The sequence below is a fragment of the Mobula hypostoma genome, chromosome 13 (genome assembly GCF_963921235.1).
Source record: "Mobula hypostoma chromosome 13, sMobHyp1.1, whole genome shotgun sequence".
Taxonomy (NCBI): Eukaryota; Metazoa; Chordata; class Chondrichthyes; order Myliobatiformes; family Myliobatidae; genus Mobula; species Mobula hypostoma.
In genome coordinates, this window is record NC_086109.1 from 21,206,642 (window position 1) to 21,219,737 (window position 13,096).

The 13,096-nt window shown below is 45.6% G+C and overlaps 1 protein-coding gene across 4 annotated transcripts in view; it reads left to right on the forward strand.

The window, feature by feature from the left end:
* Positions 1-8,861, forward strand: part of LOC134355914 (chemokine-like protein TAFA-2) — a 106,894-nt gene extending 98,033 nt beyond the window's left edge. For 3 of the 4 annotated variants that reach the window (XM_063066450.1, XM_063066451.1, XM_063066452.1), the window contains one exon: positions 7,980-8,861. In XM_063066450.1, coding sequence (XP_062922520.1) covers positions 7,980-8,033 — 54 coding nt within the window. In that variant the 3' untranslated portion in view covers positions 8,034-8,861. Of the gene's footprint in view, positions 1-7,846 lie in introns of all 4 variants that reach the window. The other variant, XM_063066453.1, reaches the window with a different exon arrangement.
* The last annotated feature ends 4,235 nt before the right edge of the window (positions 8,862-13,096 follow it).

Here is a 13,096-nt window from a genome sequence, read left to right on the forward strand (position 1 = left end):
AATAAAAACAGAAAATGTTTTAAAAATACTCAGCAGGTCAGGCAGCATCTCAGGAGTGAGAAGCTATTAGTATTTCAGGTCAAAGACCCTTAATCAGAACTGAGGAAGAGAGGGAGCAACACACACAAATGCTGGAGGAATTCAGCAGGCCAGGCAGCATCTATGGAAAAAAGTACAGTAAAATGTTTCGGGCCGAAACCTTTCAGCAGGACTGGAAAAGCTTCTCATCTTTTTTTCTCTGGTCCTGCTGAAGGGTCTTGGCCCAAAACATTTTATGTACGTTTTTTAATAGATGCTGGCAATACTCACTACACGCTGGAGGAACTCAACAGGTCGGGCAGCATCCAAGGAAACGATCGGTCGACGTTTCGGGCCGGAACCCTTCGTCAGGACTGTAGATGGAAGGGGCAGAGGCCCTATAAAGAAGGTGGGGGGAGGGTGGGAAGGAGAAGGCTGGTAGGTTCCAGGTGAAAAACCAGTAAGGGGAAAGATAAAGGGGTGGGGGAGGGGAAGCAGGGAGGTGATAGGCAGATAAGGTGAAGAAGGAATGGGGGAAAACACAATGGGTAGTAGAAGGAGGCAGAACCATGAGGGAGGTAGTAGGCAGCTGGGGGAGGGGGCAGAGTGAAACTGGGATGGGGGAAGGGAGGGGGAGGGAATTACCGGAAGTTGGAGAATTCAATGTTCATACCAAGGGGCTGGAGACTACCCAGACAGTATATGAGGTATTGCTCCTCCAACCCGAGTTTAGCCTCATCATGGCAGTAGAGGAGGCTATGTATGGACATATCCAAATGGGAATGTGATGCAGAGTTGAAGTGGGTGGCAACCGGGAGATCCCGTCTGTTGTGGCAGATGCAGCGGAGGTGCTCGACGAAGCGGTCCCCCAATCTCCGTCAGGTCTCACCGATGTAGAGGAGGCCGCACCGGGAGCACCAGATGCAATAGATGACCCCAACAGACTCACAAGTGAAGTGTTGCCTCACCTGGAAGGACTGTTTGGGGCCCTGAATGGTGGCAAGAGAGGTGTAGGGACAGGTGTAGCACTTACACCAACAGGGATAAGTGCCGGGTGGGAGATCCGTGGGGAGGGATGTGTGGACCAGGGAGTCGCGGAGGGAACAATCCCTGCGGAAAGCGGAGATATCTCCCCCTCCCTTCCCCTATCCCAGTTTCACTCTTCCCCCTCCCTCAGCTGCCTACTATCTCCCTCATCATTCCACCTCCTTCTACTACCCATTGTGCTTTCACCCATTCCTTCTTCACCTTTCCTGCCTATCCCCTCCCTGCTTCTCCTCTCCCACCCCTTTATCTTTCCCCTTACTGGTTCTTCACCTGGAAGCTACCGGCCTTCTGCTTCCCACCCTCCCCCCACCTTCTTTATAGGGTTTCTGCCACTTCCCTCTACAGTTCTGACGAAGGATTCCAGCCCGAAACGTCGACCGATCTTTTCCACGGATGCTGCTCGACCTGCTGAGTTCCTCCAGCGTGTTGTGAGTGTTGCCTTGACCCCAGCATCTGCAGAGTATTTTGTGTTTCAATAGATGCTGCCTGGCCTGCTAAGTTCCTCCAGCATTTTGTATGTTTTGCTTTGATTTCCAGCATTTGCAGAATTTCTCTTGTTTACAAAGAGAGTATGCAAATTAGATAGCTGAGAAGATGGGAGAGGGCAATAGGAGGAACAAAGGGGATTTCTCTGGTAGGGTGAAATAATGTGGCTCTCGAGGGATAATTAAGCTCCTTTGTCTGGTAATGGTTTGCTAATGTTGTAATGTTGTGAAGTGTATAGGCTGATGCACAGGTACATTGTCCAGCAGGCCTGAATATACCGATAGAGGAGAAACCAGGCAATAGAGACAAAAACATTCAGCCTTTGAGGTAACACACACAAAATGCTGAAGTGTGACCTGACCTGACCTGCTGAGTTCCTCCAGCATTTTGTATGTGTTGCTCCAGATTTCCAGCATCTGCAGAATCTCTTGTGTTCAGTCTTTAAGGTGCCTGTCGGTGATTAAAAAAGCAGCAACGTTAAACCAGAATTATAGAGATTTCTGAAGGAGACGTTGTCAGAAATGGATGAGTGAAGAGATTTCAGCACCTGTACATATATCATCAAATTACGGAACAGGCAAGATCAATCGACATCAGGGAGTGTATAAAATGAGGCTAGCTTCCAATTAGGATGGCGACCGAGATTTTAAAGGCAGAGCTTCAAGGCAGATTTTCTGAGTTGAGGAGCGCAGACATCCCACCTCTCCCGGAAGTTCCGGGAATCTCCCACATATTAATAGCGGCTCCCTGATGCCCACAGATTATATACAATATCACCGGACATCCCATCTCTCCCGGAAGTTCTGGGAATCTCCCACATATTAGTAGTGGCTCCCTGATGCCCGCAAATTATATACAATATCATGGAAATCAATTTTTTTGCGAGCAAGCGAGAGAGAGAAAGCAAGAGAGAGCACGAGAGCGACCACGAGAGAGAGTGAGAGCGCGCCATGGCAGAGTGTTCCAAAAAAAAAAGAAAATATAAAACGTACTTCACCCCAGACTACACTAAAGTGTACCTCTGCCTAATAGGGGTCAAAATAATGACAGTGTTGCTCGCTGCACTGTTTGCAACAGTGACTTTTCTATTGCCCATGTTGGGTTAAGACTGTAAAAGACATGTTGAGGTGAGTTTAACAGGTGTCATTCGTTCATTAGCATAGCTAATGTTATTTAAACTAGCTGGCAAGCTGTTAAGGAGACATAGCTATTGTAGACATCCCACCTCTCCCAGAAGTTCTGGGAGTCTCCCGCAAATTGATGGTGCTACCTCCCTGAAATGAGTTTTTGCAGGGTGGGATGTCTGTGTCATGGAAATCAATTTTTTTGAGAGCGAGCAAGAGAAAGCAAGAGAAAGCACGAGTGTGACTATGAGAGAGAGAGCGCGCATGAGAGAGCGAGCGTGAGAGCGACCACGAGAGAGAGAGAGAGAGAGAGAGAGGGAGAGAGAGAGAGAGAGAGAGGGAGAGAGAGAGAACAAGCGAGCGACAACGCGCCATGGTAGAGAGTTCCAAAAAAAGAAAATATAAAACGTACGTCACCCCCAGACTACCCTAAAGTGTACCCCTGCCTAATAGGGGTAAAAAATAATGACAGTGTTGCTCGCTGTGCTGTTTGCAACAGTGACTTTTCTATTGCCCATGGTGGGTTAAGACTGTAAAAGACATGTTGAGGTGAGTTTAACAGGTGTCATTCATTCATTAGCATAGCTAACGTTATTTAAACTAGCTGGCTAGCTGCTAAGGAGCTACTCTATTGCAGACATCCCACCTCTCCCGGAAGTTCCGGAAGTCTCCCGCAAATTGATGGTGCTACCTCCCTGAAATGAGTTTTTGCAGGGTGGGATGTCTGGGAGCGACCAATAAGCAAGAGGGATTCATTAGAAAGGGCCCATAAAAATAGCACAGGTTGCAAGCAGAGCGGTCATCCTTTGATTGTGTCCGTGTTTAGAGTGGCATTGGTTCATTACGCTTAGCTGAGGTAAAGTACCTTCTAAAATACTCTTTCTCTGTTCTTATTTCCTGAGGGATAGTAGTTCAGTGAGAATGGCTCCAGGAGCAGTGTTTTGTACTGTGTGTTGGATGTGGGAGGTCTGTTAGACCTCCAGTCTCCAAAATAAACACAACTGCACCAGGTGCACAGAAATGCAGCTCCTGACAGATCGTGTTAAGACAATTGGAGTAAAGGAAATTACAGTGGCATGAGAGAGGAACTGGCCAGAGTTGACTGGAAAGGCACACTAGCGGGAAGGACGGCAGAACAGCAGTGGCTGGAGTTTGTGCGAGAAGTGAGGAAGGTGCAAGACAGATATATTCCTAAAAAGAGGAAATGTTCAAATGGAAAAAAGATGCAACCGTGGCCGACAAGAGAAGTCAAAGCCAAGGTTAAAGCTGAGGAGAGGGCATACAAGGAAGCAAAAATTAGTGGGAAGACAGAGGATTGGGATGTTTTAAAGCTTAGAAAAGGAAACTAAGAAGTTCATTAAGAGGGAAAAGATGAACTATGAAAGGAAGCTAGCAAATAATATCAAAGAGGATACTAAAAGCTTTTTCAAGTATATAAAGAGTGAAAGACATGTGAGAGTAGATATAGGACGGATAGAAAATGATGCTGGACAAATTGTAATGGGAGATAAGGAGATGGTGGAGGAACTGAATGAGTATTTTGCATCAGTCTTCACTGAGGAAGACATCAGCAGTATACCGGACACTCAAGGGTGTCAGAGAAGAGAAGTGTGTGCAGTCACAATTATGACAGAGAAAGTGCTCAGGAAGCTGAATAGTCTAAGGGTAGATAAATCTTCCGGACCAGATGGAATGCACCCTCATGTTCTGAAGGAAATAGCTGTGGAGATTGCGGAGGCATTAGTAATGATCTTTCAAAAGTCGATAGATTTTGGCACGGTTCCGGAGGACTGGGAGATTGCACATGTCACTCCGCTATTTAAGAAGGGGGCAAGAAAGCAAAAAGGAAACTATAGACCTGTTAGCTTGACAGTTGTTGGAATTGATTGTCAAGGGTGAGGTTACGGAGTACCTGGAGGCGTGTGACAAGATAGGTAGATCTCAGCATGGTTTCCTTAAAGGAAAATCCTGCCTGACAAACCTATTGGAATTTTTTGAGGAAATTACAAAATTATAAGGGAGATGTAGTGGATGTTGTATATTTGGATTTTCAGAAGGCCTTTGACAAGGTGCCAGACATGAGGCTGCTTAACAAGATAAGAGCCCATGGAATTACAGGAAAGTTACATACGTGGATAGAGTGTTGGTTGATTGGCAGGAAACAGAGAGTGGGAATAAAGGGATACTATTCTGGTTGGCTGCCGGTTACCAGTGGTGTTCCACAGGGATCAGTGTTGGGGCCGCTTCTTTTTACATTGTACATCAACGATTTGGATTATGGAATAGATGGCTTTGTGACTAAGTTTGCTGATGATACAAAGATAGGTGGAGGGGCCGGTAGTGCTGAGGAAACAGAAAGTCTGCAGAGAGACTTGGATAGATTGGGAGAATGGGCAAAGAAGTGGCAAATGAAATATAATGTTGGAAAGTGTATGGTTATGCATTTTGGTAGAAGAAATAAACAGGCAGACTATTATTTAAATAGGGAGAGAATTCAAAGTTCTGAGATGCAATGGGACTTGGGAGTCCTCGTGCAGGATACCCTTAAGGTTAACCTCCAGGTTGAGTCGGTGGTGAAGAAGGCGAATGCAAAGTTGGCATTCATTTCTAGAGGAATAGAGTATAGGAGCAGGGATGTAATGTTGAGGCTCTATAAGGCACTGGTGAGACCTCACTTGGAGTACTGTGGGCAGTTTTGGGCTCCTTATCTAAGAAAGGATGTGCTGATGTTGGAGAGGGTTCAGAAAAGATTCACTAGAATGATTCCGGGAATGAGAGGGTTAACATATGAGGAACGTTTGACAACTCTTGGACTGTACTCCTTAGAGTTTAGAAGAATGAGGGGGGACCTCATAGAAACATTTCGAATGTTGAAGGGCATGGACAGAGTGGATGTGGCAAAATTGTTTCCCATGGTGGGGGAGTCTAGTACGAGAGGGCATGACTTAAGGATTGAAGGGCGCCCTTTCAGAACAGAAATGCGAAGAAATTTTTTTAGCCAGAGGGTGGTGAATCTGTGGAATTTGTTGCCACGTGCAGCAGTGGAGGCCAAGTCATTGGGTGTATTTAAGGCAGAGATTGATAGGTATCTGAGTATCCAGGGCATCAAAGGTTATGGTGAGAAGACGGGGGAGTGGGACTAAATGGGAGAATGGATCAGCTCATGATAAAATGGCAGAGTAGACTCGATGGGCCGAATAGCCGACTTCTGCTCCTTTGTCTTATGGTTAAGGAACTGGAGGTGCTGCTTGATGACCTTCGACTCATATGGGGGATTGAGGAGGTGATAGACGGGAGCTACAGGGAGGTAGTCACAGCGAGGTTGCAGGTAACTGGGTGACTGTCAGGAGAAGGAGGGAGATGCAGAGCCGGTGGAGAGTACACCTGTGGCTATTCCCCTCAATAATAAGTATACAACTTTAGATACTATTGAGGGGGACAACCTGCCCGGGTGATACTGTACCGGGTCTCTGGCCCTGAGTCTGGTGCTGTGGCCAGAAGAGCAGAGAGGTGAAGAGGACTGAAGTGTTGATAGGTGATTCTGTCATCAGGGGAACAGAGACGAGGTTACCTAGGCGCGATAGACACCCTCAGATGGAATGTTGCCTCCCTGGTGCCAGATCCAGGATGTCTTGGATTGGGTCCATGGCATTCTCAAGGGTGAGGGTGAGCAGCCAGAAGTCTTGGTATACATTGGCACCAATGACATACCTGTAGGTAGACAAGGTGAGGAGGTCCTGATGAGAGATTTTACAGAGCAAGGTAGAAAGCTGAGAAACAGAACTTCTAGGGTAATAATCTCTGGATTGCTGCCATAGGGAGGGTAGGAATAGGATGATTTGGCAGGTGAATGCGTGGCTGAGGAACTGGTGCAGGGGAGAGAGGGCAGGGGTTCAGGTTTATGGATCGTTCGGATCTCTTCTGAGGAAGAAGCAGCCTATGCAAAAGGGGTGGGTTACACCTGAACCAGAGGGGGTCCAATACCCTTCCCGCCAGGTTGGCTAGAGTTGTTCGTGAGATTTGGCAGTGGGGTAGAAACTGGATTGATAGTGCTGAGGATGGAGTAGCTGGTTTACAAACTGAAGCAAGGTGTAGTGAGGAGAGGCTGTTGATAGGGAAAAATTGCAGTCAGCAAGATAAGTTGCAACATAAAAGGTGGACAAAATCGAGAAAAGGTGAATGCAGGGCTGATGCTGTTTTATTTGAATGCCAGCAGTATATGGAATAAAGTAGATGAACTTATAGCAGAGTTACAGATTGGCACGTATGATGTTGTCATATGAAGAGTGTCTGATGATTCTGGGCCTGTATTCACTAGAATTCAGAAGAATGAGAGGAAACTTATTTGAAGCTTATCAAATGGTGAAAGTCCTTGATAGAGTGGATGTGGAGAGGATTATTCCTATGGTGGGAGAGTCTAATACCAGAGGACACAGCCTCAGAATAGAAGGGTGTCCGTTTACAATGGAGATGAGGAGGAATTTCTTTAGCCAGGGAGAGGTGAATCTGTGGAATTTGTTGCCACAAGTGGCTGTGGAGGCAAAGTCTTTGTGTATTTGATAGATTCTTGATTGGTCAAGGCATGAAGGGTTGCAAGGAGAAGGTAAGAGATTGAGGCTGAGAGAAAAATTGGATCAGCCATGATGAAATGGTGGAGCAGATTCGATGGGCCAAATAGCCTAATTCTGCTGCTATATCTTATGGTCATGGAGGAACTTGAAACAGAAAAAAAAGAACGCGTCTTCTAAAGTTGGAGAAATCAATTCTAGGTCCTACAGGCTGCAATATGCCCAGTCAATTCCCTAAACTTGCATTGGGCCTGATTGTAACAGCACTGGAGGCCAAAGATACAATGGGAATGAGATGGGGAATTAACATGCTTGGCAGCTGGGAGGTCCTGTGAGTTGAGTACAGGTACACTAGCAAAATGATCACCCAATCTACATTTAGCTTCTCTGATACAGGGGAGGCCACCCAAGTATTGTGACACCGAAATCAGTACATTTCATTGGAGAAATTTCAAACATGAAACCTCTTGATAAACCTCCTGAATTCTAATAATGATGCTAATAGATGAGCCAAGGCTAGTGGAGGCCTCGGTCTTTCAGGTTTCTTTAATAATAAGCTGCTGTATCCCATTCATTTACCTGTTCACTCTGATTGTATTCCAGGTAACTCGATAGTCCTTTGGGAAAACGGGAGGCAGTGTTTTAATATTTAAAACCTGAAAAGTGCTCCACCTTTCAACTGAGGGGGCCCACACATTGGACTGGTTAACCTGACTTATAGTTTGTTCCCAAGCAGCTGCTTTTGTCCGAATGGGAATCGCTTCGGCTCCCAAAGGAACGTCAGATATAATGAGTGCAGTCAAGACACAAGACAGGAGGAAAGGAAGCATTGGAGAGCCTCTAATGAATGCTGTGCAGCTGGTCAGGACAAAGACTACGGTGTCTATGAAGTCTCTTTACAAACACAATCTGGGGGTATGGACATGGGTGACTCAGCTTACTATCAACCTACTGAAGACTGAAATCAGAGGAACATCTCACCCCCAGCCCCTTGTTCTCACACGGGGCAATTCTCCACTGCCTCTTTTCCCAGTCCAGATACAACTCAGCCTGAACACTAGCTCTGGTCTTCAAAGAACATGATATGTAGCTGCCTTCAAAAGGAAAAGGAAACTGTATTGATCTACACCATTCCAGTGGATTTTTGGCACTTCCCATTCAATTCTAGTCGATGAAACTCCACTCTCTGGTTTTCAGGTCAACTATCTGGAGAAGCCATTGATTACAGCAATGGGGCATTTACCTGGTTTATAGCATCTCCTACATCCACTGGATATTAATGCCAATGCTAAGTTGTCACTAACTACGTTGCAGTTCAGTCCACAGTGAAAATTGAACAAGTTTCAAGTTTCTACGCCTGACTGGATCCAACTCAACTCCTGCCTCAGTGGGGCCACCTTCCCAGCAAGGCTTCTGGGAACTCGCTTCTGTTATGACGATTCCTCGCCCTACATTTGCTCCATTAAGTGACAACTGAAGGTCCTGTCCTTATTTTTATAACAGGCCTGCTGATTGGCTTTTTGAGACTGAGTAGTGAGAATTAATGCAATCTTGTGATTACTGTAGAATCAAGTTAGACTGTATTATAACTGTACAAATTCAGAGATAATACATGTTAATGTCTGATAAAGATAATGACTTGTGTTGTGAATTTCATTCCCATTAATATGTGTAAATCATCTATGCAATGACTGGGTCCTCCATGGCTGAATCCCTGCCATTTGAACCGAAGAGCCTCTTATTAAAGTGACAAATGATAATTCTTTGTGATGATGACCCCCAGTGCACTTTCATACATCACAAAATACCTGCAGCCTTTAACAGTGGTGACTACCCCATCCTCTCCAACTGTCTCTCTACTGTGTCTTACTGGATGGGATTATTTATCAATGGTTTCTTTCCAAGCTCTCAAACAATAAGGTTTCTCAAGGATTTATTCTTGATCTCCTACTATTGGACCATAGACCTAGAAGTAGAATTAGGTCATTTGGCCCATCTTCTCCATTCATTCTCTCACTGCCATTTCATAAAAGTATACTAGGACCCTGTAAGCCAAGTTTAATTATCATTCAACTGCACTTGAATATAGCCAGACAAAGTAGAGTTTCTTGGGGCCAAGGTGCAAAACACATGACATATTACAAACACCACACAGCATACACCTAGCACAAATAGCATATATGATTACAATTTCAGAAAAACACAGACAGTCACAAAGAAAAAAAATAATGTAGCTCAAGTCCCTGAGTTGCATGACTGTAGATTGGCCGGGTCAAGCTTGTTTTTCCCCTGCGCGAACACTGGAGGACAGCACAGACAGGAGGGGACTGGCCCCTAACCTAGCAAAATTCTAGTGCACCCAGCAGAGGTCCCTGCTCTCTCCCCTGTGTGCCTGCCACAGGCCGCTGTGTTCAGGGCAACCCTGCGGCTGAGGCCCAGTCCTTGCCACAACCGAGGTAATGCAGCTTCCCTTCCGCCAGTCTCACCAATACAGGTATCTTGCTGTCCCAATAAAAAACGTCCGAGATGTTTTTTGGTTTGAGGGCGGACTTCTAATCCCAATAAAACATCCAAGGAAATCACCCGCTCCGTTTGTTGGATTGCGCATCATCTTGGCAAAATGATAAGCAACAAGTCCAGGCGACAACACAGCAATGATACTCAATAAGTCCAGCTCCATCGCTATCGAGCAACTTGTTATGGGATAGTCCTGCAGTACTTGATTTTCATAGTATCCAGTAATGACTTGAGACTTACGAGATGAACAAATGGACCTGTGACCGGACTCGGAGTGGTCACTGCATCTGAGTGTACCACCGTCCTATTAGTAATTGGTCTTTACATTATGATCACCTACTGTATCTCCTCCTGAGATTCAGATTCATTTATTTATCACATTTACATTGAAACATACAGTGAGATGCGTTTTTTGTGTCTCCTCCATTTGACTTTGATTTATTATAGTGTTTGTCTGATATCCCTTATTATACAAAAGCAGAGATTACCTCCAGTTTTATATTGGGAAGATTAAGGCCTTTGGGACTCAAGTTCATTCTGAGCAGTTGTGATGTAGATTTAAATTAGAACCTCTGGGTGCCTGATGGTTTCTGCAGGTCTCTATGACTTAAGATAGAGATTACTTGACAAATCTGTTCAGTCCAGCAAATGACATAGTGGCTTTGTGCAGCCAGCAGTAACTACATAGTTAAATATCTATTGGTCTTGGCAGGGGCCCACTTAAAGCCAGTCCTAAAGGACAAACACTTGGGTGTTTTTGATCTCATTTTGTCCTGGGAGACATTGAAGAAGGACAAACTGTTTCCTGTTTTCAATAATTTTCTATGTGTTCAACAAGTGGGAAGCACTGGCTCTGTGGGTCTGTATACTGGAAGCTTTGGAGAAAAGTGTGAGTTTGGGACATGTGGTCTAATCAGAGGGGAACCAGACAAGTTCTCAGAAGGTGGGTGAAGTAGACAGCCATGGAGTTCTGTGCCAAAAGTGGAACCACAAAGACCTGGATTCAGTTCCACGAATCTACCGTCCTCAAGTGTGATCAAGGTTGGAGAAGCATCCCACAAATCCTTGTCACTGTCCACTTTGCCTCAGCATCACTGTGAACTTGCCAACAATGTTCAGTGGCTTGTCTCACTTTTAGCTACTTAGCACCACTACAGCCTCAAACGCATTTCTCCCAGTTACAGTTCTAACTAGACAATCATTGCAGACCACTCCCTGGCATCCTTCCCTCATTCTTACCTGACAAGCTGGAGTACAGATGGAGGCCTCAGCATATATCTGGCAGGGGACAGAGGCAGCTGAATCTCTCCACAGTCTTGGTGGTTACAGAGTATATCATTATTGAAATAGACAGTGCATTGGCACTAGACAGCAGCAAGGTTGAAACAACGCATGTAATGCACTTTCTCACATCCCACTGATCCCTCATCTTGTGATAAGGAATGACAGATGCTTTCTGTGCCTCCTCCCTGACCTTGTTCCTTGCACTACAAACCAATCCTGACGCCTGCGACAAGCTGACCGAGCAGAGGAAGAAGAACAACCCGATGAAAGAGCAAGAAGGTAGTGATGGTGAAGGTATGCCATCCCTCAGTTTCACATTAACAGCTGCCAACTGAGGATGTTGGCATTTAGTTTACAGATTAGAGACAGCATCTACAAGGGGTGTAATACTGGGCTACAGGCTGGGCAGGGGCAAGGGTAACACAAGTGCCAACTGAGAAGGCAATGTCATACATACAATTTCTCAGCTAAAGTACTCATTGGAGCAGGCTAGAGAAGATGGCGCATGGTTAAATACCAGGTACTTTGCAAGCCTATCAAAAACTTTGTGCTGTCAAGGAGACAGAGCATGGCCCCAACTTTGCACAGGGTTTAGTGCAGGACTCAGAGATTAAATGGACATCTCCATTAGCACATTTGTGGAGCTAATGGTGATGCAGGATCTGACAGATATATCCTAATTTGCAATGGAAGCTGAGACATTCTCAATGCAATCACAGCTTGCTCCCATTGTGACTACAGACACCGGTGTCTGAAGAGGCTTGCAGGGTTTCATCAAACTGACCTCCAAAGTAGATACAATAGACAATAGACAATAGGTGCAGGAGTAGGCCATTCGGCCCTTCGAGCCAGCACCGCCATTCACTGTGATCATGGCTGATCATCCACAATCAGTATCCAGTTCCTGCCTTATCCCCATAACCTTTGATTCCGCTATCTTTAAGAGCTCAATCCATCTCTTTCTTGAAAGCATCCAGAGACTTGGCCTCCACTGCCTTTTGGGGCAGAGCATTCCACCTATCCACCACTCTCTGGGTGAAAAAGTTTTTCCTCAACTCCGTTCTAAGTGGCCTACCCCTTATTTTTAAACTGTGGCCTCTGGTTCTGGACTCACCCATCAGTGGGAACATGCTTCCTGCCTCCAGTGTGTCCAATCCATTAATAATCTTATATGTTCCAATCATATACCGAGGTAACTCTCTAAGGGAGCGGTGATGGTACTGGGGAGCACAGAGCTCATTCTCTAGCCTCAGTGTGGTTGCGGCTGAATCTCTCCACATTCTTGGCGGTTCTGTTCCAGGCCGAGGGGGTATAGCGGGGCAAGGGAGGATGAAATGCAATCAATAGTCCCTAAACAAAGGCAGCCCGTGTCCTCTTCCCCGTCTGCATCAGAGGGACAATAAGCAGAGATGTTGCAAATATCCAGGGAGCCAACTTCAGTATTTTAAAGTACTTGGCCATTGTGATCAAGAGGGGGACAGGCAATATGGTCCTCAGCCTGCCCTATGCGCTAAATGATCCGGCTAAGAAAGTCTTCCGTCTGGAAGACTCTGTGGCCAATCTAAGCTCGTGGCTTCTTGTGAGGTTCAATGTCAAATTTAGTTGATACACCTTGGCACATCCTACAATTAAAAACGTGATATAGACAAAAGATGTTGTTATACAGTTGGGAACAGTACAGAACCAAACTTATCTATGATAATGCACTGAGGAACAGGTCCTTAGGTCCATGATGTCTGCACTGAACATGATGTTGAATTAAACAATATCTGTTTTACTGGTGGATAACCCATATGTGTCTCTCTCAGGGCTTTCCAATCGGGGGTTCATGGACCTCTCGGTTAATAGTAAGGATCCAGGGCTCTAGAAAGGTAGGGAACCCTGGTCTATCTAAAAGCATCCAAAATGCCCCTTTCATATCTGCTTCCACCAGTGCTTCTAGCAACCTGTTCTGGACACCCACCACTCTTTGTTAAAAGCACTTGCCCAACACATCTCCTTTAAACCTACCCCTGTCATATTGAGTGCATTTTATCCACCATGCTGGATTGG